This window comes from Salvelinus alpinus, chromosome 9 (genome assembly GCF_045679555.1).
Source record: "Salvelinus alpinus chromosome 9, SLU_Salpinus.1, whole genome shotgun sequence".
Lineage (NCBI taxonomy): Eukaryota > Metazoa > Chordata > Actinopteri > Salmoniformes > Salmonidae > Salvelinus > Salvelinus alpinus.
Window position 1 is genome coordinate 34,392,045 of NC_092094.1, and position 15,550 is coordinate 34,407,594.

The 15,550-nt window shown below is 40.0% G+C and overlaps 1 protein-coding gene across 1 annotated transcript in view; it reads left to right on the forward strand.

The window, feature by feature from the left end:
• Positions 1-14,146: 14,146 nt before the first annotated feature.
• Positions 14,147-15,550, forward strand: part of LOC139584702 (nuclear receptor ROR-alpha A) — a 283,138-nt gene continuing 281,734 nt past the window's right edge. The window contains exon 1 of the mRNA XM_071416840.1: positions 14,147-14,477. Within this exon, the coding sequence (XP_071272941.1) occupies positions 14,324-14,477 (154 nt within the window). The 5' untranslated portion in view covers positions 14,147-14,323. The remainder of the gene's footprint in view (positions 14,478-15,550) is intronic.

The window sequence follows — 15,550 nt, forward strand, 5'->3', positions numbered from 1 at the left end:
AACCTGTATAAGATCACAGTTCCAGTGTTTCAGTGTTGGGGAAACACTGGAACTGTGATCTAGCAGATATCTTGAATAAAACAATATTTTTGAAATATATATTTTATTGTATACAAAAGGCAATGGTAATAGCTGATGATTGTGATGAATAATACCATGAGGGGTTATTATGGCTAAATGGAAATGGTGATTATAGGTACCTCCGATTAAAGCGAGGAAATTGGTTAAGTAATAGCAAGCCAATCAGAGGCAGACTCTTTTTATTTGTTTGTATCCAGTTGATGTAACTCCGTAGTTCATCAAACATGTTGCCCCACACTCAATATGCAGTCCCGGTTGGAATTTCTACAATTACATGACGCAGTATTCAAAAACATATTCTGTAAAGATAATCTATACTTCCAAAGCTGTATCCATCTAAACAATGCAACAAGCACCAGTGCATACAAGCAGCAGTACCCACTCCATCAAACTACACACATACTGGTACAGAAGCATATACAAGCAGCAGTACCCACTCCATCAAACTACACACATACTGGTACAGAAGCATATACAAGCAGCAGTACCCACTCCATCAAACTACACACATACTGGTACAGAAGCATATACAAGCAGCAGTACCCACTCCATCAAACTACACACATACTGGTACAGAAGCATATACAAGCAGCAGTACCCACTCCATCAAACTACACACATACTGGTACAGAAGCATATACAAGCAGCAGTACCCACTCCATCAAACTACACACATACTGGTACAGAAGCATATACAAGCAGCAGTACCCACTCCATCAAACTACACACATACTGGTACAGAAGCATATACAAGCAGCAGTACCCACTCCATCAAACTACACACATACTGGTACAGAAGCATATACAAGCAGCAGTACCCACTCCATCAAACTACACACATACTGGTACAGAAGCATATACAAGCAGCAGTACCCACTCCATCAAACTACACACATACTGGTACAGAAGCATATACAGGCCGTTTTGAATATAATGACAATTAAAAGAATGTTGCAAACAATTATCGATTGGAGAATGAATGATGCACTCTTACTCCACTGAGCAAATTCAAAGTGATTTGCTGATTTAAATATATAGGGTTTGTAGTTACATTAGGCAACACAAAACTTACCTTCAGATCCACCACAGCAGTTGATATTGCAAATAGCAGTGCTTTGTCTTTGTTTATTACAATATGAAACAAAATCCACAGTACATCAGAGCAGACAAATATGAAACAAAAATATACTCTCTCTTTTCTAAATGAACATCACACAATGCTATCGCCTAGCATAGACTTTGTTGAACCCCACTGCACCACAATATAGTGTACGATGGTTGTTATAGAGTACCACAGTATGAGTCATAACACCCATAAAACCTAGCGGTCAAACAGGGAAATGGTTCCAATCTTTTTTCCACCATTCATTTTTCCCATAGGGGATTTTAGAAACACTTAAATAAGGGCTGTGTTTCGTGTAGGCTTACTCTGGCATGACATTTTGATAACAGTGTAAACCGCTCTAGGGCAAGGTGACTTTTATCAATATATTCGCCTGTTATTACCCCCAAAAAATGAAATCTTAATTAGTTGCTAATGTGGCTATCATAAGGAACTACAAATGCCATGATGATCTGGACGAGACTGTAGAATCGAGGCAAAGGTAAGAATCTCTCGATTAACCATCTAATGTTAGCTAAATGTAGTACTTAAGAAATTGGCTACATTTTTTGAAATGGACAATTCTGTGAGTTTTAAACTGACACAATACCTGTTAGCAAAGATGTCAGTTAGAGATGACGTGCAGGAGCTTGCAGGGATTTGCAGTTTTGCATGATGTCTTCTTTGACGCTAATAAGTATTTTTGAATCTGAGAGTAAATAGAGCCGAATATATTGATAAAAGTCACCTTGTCTGAGAGAGATTTACATGGTTATCATAAACGTCATGCCAGGGTAAGCCTACACGAAACACAGCCCTTATTTGAAGAGTTTCTAAAATCCCCTATGGGAAAAATGAATGGTGGAATAACAATTGGAACCATTTCTCTGTTTGACTGCTAGATTTTATGGGTATTATGACACCTCTACTGTGGGGCTCTATATATTTGTTGCATGGTTGTTATGCCTATAGTGTGTTGGTTATGAGAAAGCCTAGAGATATCCCATCTTGATATTTATACTTGATTTGCTGACTATTTGAGTGCAAATCTACAAACTGGAATAACAACCCTTGTCATCTCAATGCAATGCACAATGGGCAAATGTTTCCCCCCTGAAATAAACAATATCAAATAAATGTTACTCTGCATGTCAAACTTGATTCCTTATTGTGAAAATTAGGTAGCAGCGTAAGAGGGTATGAAAGAAATGCCTTGAAGTCTGGCTATAGTTTGAAGTTTGATCTCATATTTCATTTGGCTGGGGGCCATCATCAGTGTAAACACAGACTGGAAGCCTTGTGAGAAGAGAGAACAGCTGAACAAGACTCACATAGGTAGATTTAAAAATCAATCAAATCATGGCACTGTGACACCAATCTAATTTCTAGTTTAATAGTCATCCCAAGAGCCCGTGATGTGACAGAAATATAAGGACATATGATTTACCTGCATCGTAATGGCAAATTTGGATTTATACCTGAACTTGATCAAGTTATTATTATTTTTTATTTAACCTTTATTTAACTAGGCAAGTCAGTTAATAACAAATTCTTATTTACAATGAGGGCCTACCCCGGCCAAACCCGGACGACGCTGGGCCAATTGCGCGCCGCCCTATGGGACTCCCAATCACAGCCGGATGAGATACAGTCTGGATTCAAACCAGGGACTGTAGTGACACCTCTTGCACTGAGATGCAGTGCCTTAGACCGCTGCGCCACTCGGGAGCCCATTATCATCATATCAACATCAAACTAGGAAATAACACATATGGAATCATGTAGTAGCCAAAAAAGTGTCAAACAAATCAGCCAACAAGTGTTCAGCTTATGTGGAAAAGAATTACAGGTTAAGCTGGTTGAGAGAATGCCAATAGTGTACAAAGCTGTCATCAAGGCAAAGGTTGGCTACTTTGAAAGATCTAAAATATATTTTGATTTGTTTGACACTTTTTTGGTTACTACATGATTTCATGTATGTTATTTCAAAGGTTTGATGTCTTCACTATTATTCTACAAAGTAGAAAATAGTAAAAATAAAGAAAAACCCTGGAATGAGTATGTGTCCAAACGTTTGACTGGTACTGTAGCTGCGAGCAGCAATGAACAGAGTTCACAGGATGACAGAAATGACACAAGATCAGCTGGATAACAAAGCAAGCAATCTATCATGTAGGAACTACTATATCTACCTTTATGTGCAATAAGTGAAAGCATTACCATGTTTATCTCTCAATACCACAAGGAGGACGCAAGTGAAGTTTAGTCTAGTGCTGTAGGTTGGTTATCTTTAAATGCAGCAGTTAATCATTCTTAAAGTCATTACTTAATGCATTGAGCTTATATACCAATTCTGTGGTCAATTTGACTAATGGTTTATGGCTTTTTTTGATTTGTGAAATATTTTCAGCGTTAGTATATTGCAGTCATCTTTGGATTCTGGGTCTTTGTTTTGTCAATCTGTTTGTGTAAATTATTTAAATCTCCGTTGGTACACTCTACATTAGCATTCCAAAATATTTCAATACACTTTTACAGCTGTAATATGCTGACTGCGCAAGCAGCAGTCCACCGGGCACAGACGTCAATTCAATGTCTATTCCACATTGGTTCAACGTAATTTCATTGAAATGACGTGGAAACAATGTTGATTCAACCAGTGTGTGGTTTCACTATGTTCAGACCACATAATATGACAACAATATGTGATTATACAGATATACAGTACTAATCGTGATATTTCACTTGTTCGTCTGCATAATTTAAATCAAATATTAATTTGCATGAGACAAGTCTGCTTGATCAATCTGGAGTCTATCTGATTTATTGCGGATGTATTACAATCTGCTTTCTAGGGCGGCAGGTAGCCTAGCGGTTAGTAAGAGTGTTGGGCCAGTAACTGAAAGGTTGCTGGTTCAAATCCATGAGTCAAGGTACTTAACCCTAATTGGTCCTATAAGTGTCACATCTTCTCCTGCTACGCCCTCTGGTGTTCATCTGGTGTCTTCTTGACCTGCAGTTACTCCCCCTGTACTCTCTCTCTCCCTCTCCCTCTCTGTGTGACTGTGTGGTTGGAGACAGGTGTGCTGGAGGCAGAGCAGATCCCTACCAGCTGCAACTCGTTCCATAATCAAGACCTCTACAAATACTCAGTCCTGCCACTTCTACTCTACCACATTGTAATCTATGCTCAGTCAGTTCATGATTCTAGCCATTTATGATTATTCAAGATCCTGTTACTCTGCTGTGCCTGTTTTCCTGCCTGACACCATTTATCCTCTCATTGCAGTTACCACTCTGTCTCTGGCTCCTGTCTCCTGTTCCACATCTCACCATCCAACTACCTTGCTCTGGATTTTACTCACCACCACTACCTTGGATTCCCCTCAAGACCTGTTTACAATGTTCTACTCAGCTAACTCCAACCTCAGTCTCCACATCTGTTTTTTCTGCAACTCATCCGAGCTTCCCCGGATCTGCACTCCATATCTCCCTCTGTACAATAAATATTTTGATTCATTCATCCCTGTTTCCTCATCTGAGTCTGCTCTTGGGTTCCCCTGTGTCACTCCGCTTAACAATAAGTCTCTCTGGATACGAGCATCTGCTAATTTACAAAAAAAGACACGTTTCAAGTTGATAGGCGACTGTGAAGTGGATTTACAACGGTTTAAATTGACATATTCAGCCATATTAGAATATTTTTTTTAGCATATTTTAGCAAATTAGCTCATGTGCATCTACTGGTGGCCATCTTTGAATGCATCAACGTTATTTTCTCAAACTCTTGAGGGACTATTGTGATCTGAGTCCAAAGACACAATTTGCAGTGAATTTGACTTTTGGTCCATGAAAATATTTTTTATTAGCGTTACATAGTCAAAGTTTATTGTTAATAGTTTCCTTATTTTATTTAGATATAAATGCCAAACTTAACATGGTTCATCATGGTAATGTCTGTGACGGCCCTAAAAAGTTTAAATACAAAGTATACATACTGTACATACAAAGTTTCAAGTCCCTAGGGCAAACAGGACAGCGGCTATGAGGGCTTATTAAGTGAGACTGCTTATAACAGTGCAACCTATAGGTCAATCGGTGCCATTCTTTTTTAACCAAGTTACTTCCTCTTAAGGATCAGACCCTTTTTTTCAATTTTCGTCTAAAATGACATACCCAAATCTAACTGCCTGTAGCTCAGGACCTGAAGCAAGGATATGCATATTCTTGATACCATTTGAAAGGATACACTTAGAAGTTTGTGGAAATGTGAAATTAATGTAGGAGAATATAACACAGTAGATCTCTTGCATCTTTGAAATGCAAGAGAAAGGTCACAATGCATTATTCAAGATTAGGCATGATTTTGGCCACTAGACGGCAGCAGTGTATGTGAAAAGTTTTAGACTGATCCAATGAACAATTATATTTCTGTTCAAAATGTTGTATCAAGTCTGCCCAAATGTGCCTAATTGGTTTATTGATACATTTTCAAGTTCATAACTGTGCACTCTCCTCAAACAATAGCATGGTATTCTTTCACTGTAATAGCTACTGCAGTAAGAATAACAAGAATTTAAGCATTCTGCCCATATCTATGTCCTGGGAAATGTTCCTGTTACTTACAACCTCATGCTAATCACATTAACCTACGTTAGCTCAACCGTCCCGCGGGTGGGGGGGGGACATCGATCCTGTAGAGGTTATGGCCTCTAGTTTCGGGAAAAGTCTAAACGGAATCCTTGGGATGTCCCAACTATGACATCACCCCATTGAAGTTGAAATGTAAAATGTTTAAGGTTAGAGTTAGGTAAGGGTTATGGTTATGGTAAGGGTATGGGTTATGGTTAGGGTTTAGGGTAGGGATGTCACAAGGTTCCTGGATAGCACTAATAAGGCGGTGGCTCTCCCATATCGGCCATTTAAACTATACAGATGGCACTCGTCTACCCACAATAGCCTCACCCTCATGGATGCTAACAAGCTAGCAACCAAGCTAGGTAGTGCTACATACAGTGATTGTGAAAGTAATCAACTCCCTTGGCATTTTTCCTATTTTGTTGCCTTACAACCTGGAATAAAAATTGATTTTGGGGGCGTTTGTATCATTTGATTTAGACAACATGCCTACCATTTTGAAGATGCTAAATATTTTTTATTGTGAAATAAGCAAGAAATAAGACAAAAAAACAGAAAACTTGAGCGTGCATAACTATTCACCCCCCCAAAATCAATACTTTGTAGAGCCATCTTTCTCAGCAATTAAAGCTGCAAGTCTCTTGGGGTATGTCTCTATAAGCTTGGCACATCTAGCCACTGGGATTTTTGGGGGGGCAAAACTGCTCCAGCTCCTTCAAGGTGGATGGGTTTCGCTGGTGTACAGCAATCTTTAAGTCATACCACAGATTCTCAATTGGATTGAGGTCTGGGCTTTGACTAGGCCATTCCAAGACATTTAAATGTTTCCCCTTAAACCACTCAAGTGTTGCTTTAGCAGTATGTTTAGGGTCATTGTCCTGCTGGAAGGTGAACCTCCGCCCCAGTCTCAAATCTCTGGAAGACTAAAATTGTTTCCCTCAAGGATTTCCCTGTATTTAGCGCCATCCATCATTTCTTAAATTCTGACCAGTTTCCCAGTCCCTGCCGATGAAAAACATCCCCACAGCATGATGCTGCCACCACCATGCTTCACTGTGGGGATGGTGTTCTCGGGGTGATGAGAGGTGTTGGATTTGCGCCAGACATAGCATTTTCCTTGATGACCAAAAAGCTAAATTTTTGTTTCATCTGACCAGAGTACCTTCTTCCATATGTTTGGGGAGTCTCCCACATGCCTTTTGGCGAACACCAAACATGTTATTAATATTTATTTTTTCTTTAACCTCTAACGAGTCACAAACCCGGATCCGGGATCCCCCCCATCAAAAAAGCTGACTAGCATAGCCTAGCCTAAAGCCACAGGGATATCATATAATAAAATGTTCATGAAATCACAAGTCCAAGACACCAAATGAAAGATACACATCTTGTGAATCCAGCCATCATTTCAGATTTTTAAAATGTTTTACAGGGAAGACACAATATGTATTTCTATTAGCTAACCACCATAGCAAAAGACACAACTTTTTTTCCCACCATTTTTTTCCTGCATAGGTAGCTATCACAAATTCGACCAAATAAAGATATAAATAGTCACTAACCAAGAAACAACTTCATCAGATGACAGTCTGATAACATATTTATTGTATAGCATATGTTTTGTTCGAAAAATGTGTATATTTCAGGTATAAATCATAGTTTTACATTGCAGCCACCATCACAACTCTCACCAAAGCAACTAGAATAACTACAGAGAGCAAACGTGAATTACCTAAATACTCATCATAAAACATTTATGAAAAATACACAGCGTACAGCAAATGAAAGACAAAGATCTTGTGAATCCAGCCAATATTTCAGTATCTTTAAGTGTTTTACAGCGAAAACACAATTTAGCATTATATTAGCTTACTACAATAGCCAACAACACAACAGCATTGATTCAAGCCAACAGTAGCGATAACGAATAAACCAGCAAAAGATATTAATTCTTTCACTAACCTTCTCAAACTTCTTCAGATGACAGTCCTATAACATCATATTACACAATACATATATTGTTTGTTCGAAAATGTGCATATTTAGCGGCACAAATCGTGGTTATACAATGAGAATAGTAGCCAAGCTGCCAACAAAATGTCGGGAGAAATCTTGGGAGAGGCACCTAATCTAATCAATAACTAATCATAAACTTGACTAAAAAATACAGGTTGGACAGCAAATGAAAGATACATTAGTTCTTAATGCAACCGCTGTGTTAGATTTTTAAAATTAACGTTACTACGACATACAGCGTGCGCTAAAGCGAGACCGCACCGAAATTCATGGCCGAATAATAGTTTTACATTTTTCAACAGAACAACAAATTAACATCATAAATAGTTCTTACTTTTTGATGAGCTTCCATCAGAATCTTGGGCAAGTGGTCCTTTGTCCAGAATCATCGTTGCTCGGTTGTAGATTGCCGTCTTCAACTTAGGAATTAGCAGCAAACATTAGCCATGTGGCGAAGACGTGTCCAACTCACCATAACGCAGGACAAAGAAATATCAGAAAATCGCAATATACTGATATAAACTGATATAACTCGGTTTAAAATAACTACATTATGATGTCTTTAACACCTATATCGAATAAAATCAGAGCCGGATATATCTAAGGCCTATAACGAGAGCTTTCAGAATGCCATCCTGAGGTCCTCCTCTGCGCCATGACGAACGTCGAAAAGAGCGCACCTCCGGTTCCATGAGCCTTTATATGGCCTCAGATCTGCCTAGCAACACAATTCCAATTCTCACTGCTTACTGACATCTAGGGGAAATCGCATGCAGTGCATGTCGACTCATAGATCACATGCAATTTAATAAACTGACCCTGGAACAGAGCATCGATTTCAGATTTCTCACTTCCTGACAGGAAGTTAGCTGCAACTTGAGTTCTGTTTTACGCACAGATATAATTCAAACGGTTTTAGAAACTAGAGAGTGTTTTCTATCCAATAGTAATAATAATATGCATATTGTACGAGCAAGAATTGAGTACGAGGCAGTTTAATTTGGGAACGAATTTTTACAAAGTCGAAATGGCCCCCCCTATTGACAAGAAGCAATGGCTTTTTTCTGGCCACTCTTCCGTGAAGCCCAGCTCTGTGGAGTGTACGGCTTAAAGTGGTCCTATGGACAGATATTCCAATCTCCGCTATGGAGCTTTGCAGCTACTTCAGGGTTATCTCTGGTCTCTTTGATTCCTCTCTGATTAATGCCCTCCTTGCCTGGTCCGTGAGTTTTGGTGGGTGGCTCTCTCTTGGCAGGTTTGTTGTGGTGCCATATTCTTTACATTTTTTAATAATGGATTTAATTGTGCTCCGTGGGATGTTCAAAGTTTAAGATATTTTTTATAACCCAGACCTGATCTGTACTTCTCCACAGCTTTGTCCCTGACTGGTTTGGAGAGCTCCTGCTATTGCAGACTCTGGGGCCTTTCAGAACAGGTATATATATATATATCGGGCTGAAAGCGTATTATTGTTAATCTAACTGCACTGTCCGTAGCTATTACAGCGAAAACATGCCATGCGATTGTTTGAGGATGGCGCCCCACATCAAAATATTTTTCCACTGGCACAGGTTTCATAAATTCACAAATAGCGATTAAATATTCACTTACTTTTTGAAAATCTTCCTCTGATTTGTCATCCAAAAGGTCCCAGCTATAACATGTAGTGACGTTTTGTTAGATAAAATCCTTCTTTATATCCCAAAAAGTCTGTTTAGTTGGCGCCATCGATTTGAGTAATCCATTCATTCAACATGCAGAGAAAGGAATCCAAAAATCTACCCCTAAACTTTGTTTCAACAAGTCAAAATACATTTCTATTTACTCCTCAGATACCCTAAAATGTAATCAAACTATAATATTATGTTCAATAGGAAACCGATGTATGTTCAATAGGAAACCGATTTTAGCAGGTGTGTCCTGTCTTCATGGCGCGCAAACACGAATTTCCAAGACTGTGTTCCTGTACTAAAACTGATATTTCTTATTCGTTTTTGAAGTTACAAGCCTGAAACCTTGAACGTAGACTGCTGACACCCTGTGGAAGCCATAGGAATTTTATCCAGAGAGTTAATTTTCAGTATGACCTTAAACTTGCCATTGTAAGAGGATGGTCTCTCTCTCTCTCAAAAAAATTCTGGTTGGTTTTTCTTTGGATTTTCTGCTACCATATCTATTGTGTTATATTCTCCTACATTACTTTAACATTTCTACAAACTTCAAAGTGTTTTCCTTCCAATGGAACCAATTAAATGCATATCCTGGCTTTAGGGCCTGAGCAACAGGCAGTTTATTTCGGGCACGTCATTCAGGTGGAAATTGAGAAAAAAGGGGCCTAGCCCTACTAGGCAGGAACTGACAAATATTATTTTCCAATGGTAAACGGCCTGAGTGAACAATCTTCATTTATCCACTATCTTTGGAGCAACTTATTGGGGCTATGAACCCAGCATGAATTCGTCATTGGTTGATGCGTTGCCTCGCCTGATGGTGCTTTCAAGACAACTGGGTACAACAAGAAAAGGTGTAAATTCATGACGTCAGTGATCTTCAGTTCAGAAAACCTGAACTCTAGAAAGATGCCTGAGTTTCAGTAGCAGTGTGTGGGTAAAATCGCTGGGGAAGCCAAGGCAGGAAAAAAAGCCATAATGACGAAAAGTATGTGGACACCTGCTTGTCAAACATTTAATTCGAAAATCATGGGCATTAATATGGAGTTGGTCACCCCCTTTGCTGCTATAACAGCCTCCACTCTTCTGAGAAGGCTTTCCACTAAATGATGGAACATTGCTGCAGGGACTTACCTCCATTCAGCCACAAGAGCATTAGTGAGGTTGGGCGATTAGACCTGGCTCGCAGTCGTCATTCCAATTCATCCCAAAGGTGTACGATGGGATTGAGGTCAGAGATCTGTTCAAGCCAGTCAAGTTCTTCCACACCGATCTCAACAAACCATTTCTGTATGGACCTCGCTTTGTGCACGGGGGCATTGTCATTTTGAAACAGGAAAGGAACTTCCCCAAACTGTTGCCACAAAGTTGGAAACACAGAATCATCTAGAATGTCATTGTATGCTGTAGTGTTAAGTGTTATCTTCACTGGAACTAAGGTGCCTAGCCCAAACCATGAAAAACAGCCCCAGACCATTATTCCTTCTCCACCAAACTTTAGAGTTGGCACTATGCATTGGGGCAGGTAGTGTTCTCCTGGCATGCACCAAACCCAGATTTGTCTGTCTTAGGCTTGTGTGCGGCTGCTCTGCCATTGAAACCCGTTTCATGAAGCTCCCGACGAACAGTTCTTGTGTTGACGTTGCTTCCAGAGGCAGTTTGGAACTCGGTAGTGATTGTTGCAACCAAGGACTGACGAGTTTAACACTTTACGCACTTCAGCACTCGGCGGTCCCTATCTGTGAGCTTGTGTGGCCTACCACTTTGCGGCTGAGCCATTGTTGCTCCTAGATGTTTCCACTTCACAATAACAGCACCTGACCGGGGCAGCTCTAGCAGGGCAGAAATGTGATGAACTGACTTGTTGGAAAGGTGCCATCCTATGACGGTGCCCACATCAAAAGACACTTAGCTCTTCAGTAAGGCCATTCTACGGCCAATGTTTGTCCATGGAGATTGCATGGCTATGTGCTCGATTTTTACTCCTGTCAGCAACTGGTGTGGCTGAAATAGCCAAATCCACTGATTTGAAGTGGTGTCCACATACTTTGTATATATAGTGTATATAGGTTGAGACAATAAAAAGACATAGGGGCAGAATAAATTTAACCACACCTTTGTTTTATCACAAAACCAGAGAGAAACATCTGTCTGGTGGAGTCCACAAAGCATATTGCATGTAACAAACAGTCACATGACCTACAGCATGGTCAATCAAGTTAATGTTTCTGACATTTTCAAACTACTAAACAATTTTGATTTACAACACCAGAGAGTTACCGCAAGTCACAAAGTAACAGGAGCTGCCTCCACTATTCCAGCACCATTTCAACTTCAACATTTCAACATCGTCAAATCTCCAATGCTTAGTCTAATACAGTGACAACTAAAACATTGAAAAAATGATTTAGTCCAATTGACAGAAGCTAAATATAATGTGACGGTCCATGGTACTATTTTGTGTGTGTGTGTGTGTGTGTGTGAGAGAGAGTGTGTGTGCGTTAGTAGGAAAAACATGTTAACTCACCCTACTTGTAGAGAAACGCCAATGCCACCCTCCTCTCTTTCATGTTGACGAAACGGTCTATGATACTGTCATACAGTACACATTTTTAGTTTTTGTTGTCCTAGGCTAACTGGCTAAAATGTTTGCTCGCTAGCCTAACTTCCTTTCATGGGCAACGATTAGCCAGCTAGTTAACATTAGCCTACTCCACCTAGCTACATATTGAACTTCCATCCTCTCAGGCCTGAAGCACAATGTATGAATTACTGGTTGGATCAGAATCGCCATTATAATCATTGGCCAGTACGGAGAATTAAGTAAAAACACAAGTCCAAATCCCTATCTCCACCCATGGCTAATTTAGGAAAGGGACAATTTCAGCTAGCTAGCCCCCGGAGGACAACAACACAACGCGATGCAACAATTCAAGTTTTTTTCTGTCAATTACGATTGTCTTTTGATGTGATGTAATTGGCAAAGCTCATTGTTCTATCTGTGTGATTGGTGTGAAGCCAAATCCAAACTGGCTTCTATTTTAACTTTTTTTGGGGGTGTGCCAGGACCATTCACAGTTGAGCTCACTCAGTTTAGCTGAACGTTGATTGCTATTATTGTATTTTTTTTTTCATCAAGGGAGGCCAAATGCTCTCTGGCTTCCCTTGCATTCAATGTGAAGGGAGGCAACAATATCATACTCTTTTTGACCAGACAGATGGGCTACACATACAGAGGGGAGCTGTTTCGCTCGCTTTTATGCTTTCTCTGGTGAGATACATTCAGCTTCTTGTGAGTTGAAGGAAAATTATGAAACACAGAGAGAGGAAAGATACTTTTTGGGGGGAAGCATGGCTTCCCTTGGCATACATGAATACACTCCATTGCTGAGTTTCCGACTTGGAATTCCGAGTTGGATGACCTTTCAAAACGATTTTTTCCCAGTCTGAGATCTTATTTTCAGCAGTTCCCAGTTGTCCTGAATGCACTGAAGTCAGATATTTCCGCGTTCCCAGTTGTTCTGAACGCGGCAAGAGTAGGCCTACGGAATGGGCAGCGGAATGTGCCCAAGTGTTTGTTATTACACCACAAGCAATGTAGGCACGCAAGCCCACGCGGGAATGTAATGCGATGCCCTGTGTAGCCTACTACCATGTAAGCGCAGACATACCTGTTCTCAAATATACGCATGCATTTTCGTGTATTTTGCCTGGTTGTAATGTCTATGATCTTTAGCGAGACAGTTTGGAGAGAAATTTAAAAAAGAAAGCAAGACAAGCTCCAGCAGCTTTGATCAGCGGCTTGAGGGTCAGTTTCAGACAAGCTTAATCTACTGAGAGAAATACAGCCATATGTTCTGAGCCCCAACATTTTTAATAATGAAAAAATATTAATCAGCAGCAGCATTGTCATTAGCAGCATCCTCATCAGCATCTCCTCAATGTCATCATCCCCATCCTCCTCATGATCATCACATTGCCATAGAGACTCATGTTCACATAATCACTTTTTGGTGGCCTATCTCAGCTCTATACATTTGGAGGAATTTCTTGAAAGCTGCATAAATAATTCCAGTGCTACCAATTATGCACGCGTCTCTGGGCTTTTACACTGTAAACCTTAAAATATAGATGATGATGATGGGGGTGCTGGTGGTGGTGATGATGAGAGCAAAAAAAGAGCTGAATAGCATCGACTGTGCAGGCATGGATGGGTTCTCTTCATTTTCTCTCTAGAGTTGATTGTCGTTGCATAAGCCTAGGCATATTAATTGTCAATATTGATTTTGTAAAATTGTCAGTAAATTAAAAATAGGCTATAATGTAATGGAACGTTGAAGTTGTAAGCAGCCTTTGGCACAGAGGGACAGGCTTTCAAACACGGAACAGGAGATAGCGTATTGTGCAGATTTCTCGAAGTGGCTATTAATGATTTTTGAACACACTGATGAGAGACTATAGCCTACAATCAGAGTTTATCATGTGAATGAATATTGGGATGATAAACTCGATACAAGCGTTAGCTGGCTGCAACAAACTGCCATTCCCATGAAATAAACTCGCAGGCACTACTGCACATCTATTAATCGGCTATTGACAACCTTTCCCTTTTCAGTTGCATGACTGAAGCTCTCTCTAGCGCTGCCGATGGACAATCAAATCTTCACACCCACCTCTAGATACACTCGCATTTTTTCATTTCGTAGTTCTACTTCTACTCTAAAATAGATAGCTAGACGGACTCTCGCGGCTCACAAATCATAGAGACTTTTCGTGAAACACTAGCAATAGTTTAACAGTAAATCTGAAATTCAACATGGAGTCCCCTCCAGATCCAGCAAGCGACCCGGGCAACAGCGCCTCTGAGCCGGCTACACCGGCCAGGGAAACCCCGGTAAACCTAGAGACGCTCCGAAAAGCGGACCATCCAGCCCCTGTTCGAAGGCAGACCTGTTCAAGTACCAACAGAGGTAAGCGGCTGACATCTCTCATCACGAGAAATATTGATTGATTACCGAATTGATGCCTCAAACTTCAAAATGAATTCTTTGCATGGAGAACTTGAATTATAGAGGTCTCAAAAATGGTCTATAACGTTACCTGAATAGTGTAAAAACCACCTGGAACAGATTCATTCTTATTGCGCTGCATTTGTAAAATGGCCATATTTATTATGATGAGCGAGTTGCTTCTGTGTTCAGGCACAACTGACAGAGATCCAACCATTGTCGTATGTGTCATTGGGAGACAAATTACTCTGTGAATAGAACAATTATTGTTAGGATAGTCAATTACACAGATCGATTAGGACCTACAATTCCCTTAAAACACAAGAACACCAACTACGTTATATTATCTTTCTACACGTTTATTAGGCTATACTACACAATGGTAGGTTACTAAATATTAGTGAACTTTGGGAAACTGTAAGCTATCGAACACCAGTCCCTTCAACTTCTAAAGGGACATGTATTTTATCGTCGTATTTATTTCCAAGTGATTTACAGAAAAGATAGCCTGTAATTTTGTGTGTTTGTGAAATAGACAAATCAGCAGCAGGAATTTGATTTTCCTTCCCTTGCGAGCGCGCGCTAGCTCTGATACATTGTAGTGGACATGAAGAGATGACAACTGCCTGATGATGGACATGGTAGATGTTGTGGTCATTTATCAAATCAAGTCTAGGATTGTGTTGGTCCCGTATGCATTTCTTAAGAATATGTGAGATTGAGTACCGTGCGAGTTGTACAGTAGGCTACAGACATCGTTTAGCCACACCCCCTCTAGACTGCTTCCATTCAATTCGTCCAAGTTCAATGGAAATATTTCCAGACTATAATACTCCAAAGTACAGTTTGTTCATATACTACTATGACACTAAATTACATATTTTACATGTAAATGTATTCATCGCGCTGTGGTTTGCATGAGCACATTTCCTCTGCGGAAGCGGTATATTTAGAGTCTAATATGGTGAATGTGGAATGTAAGCTGGTTATGTAACAGGTAGCAATAAACAGAGGCGCGCACAGAAAGAGAGATA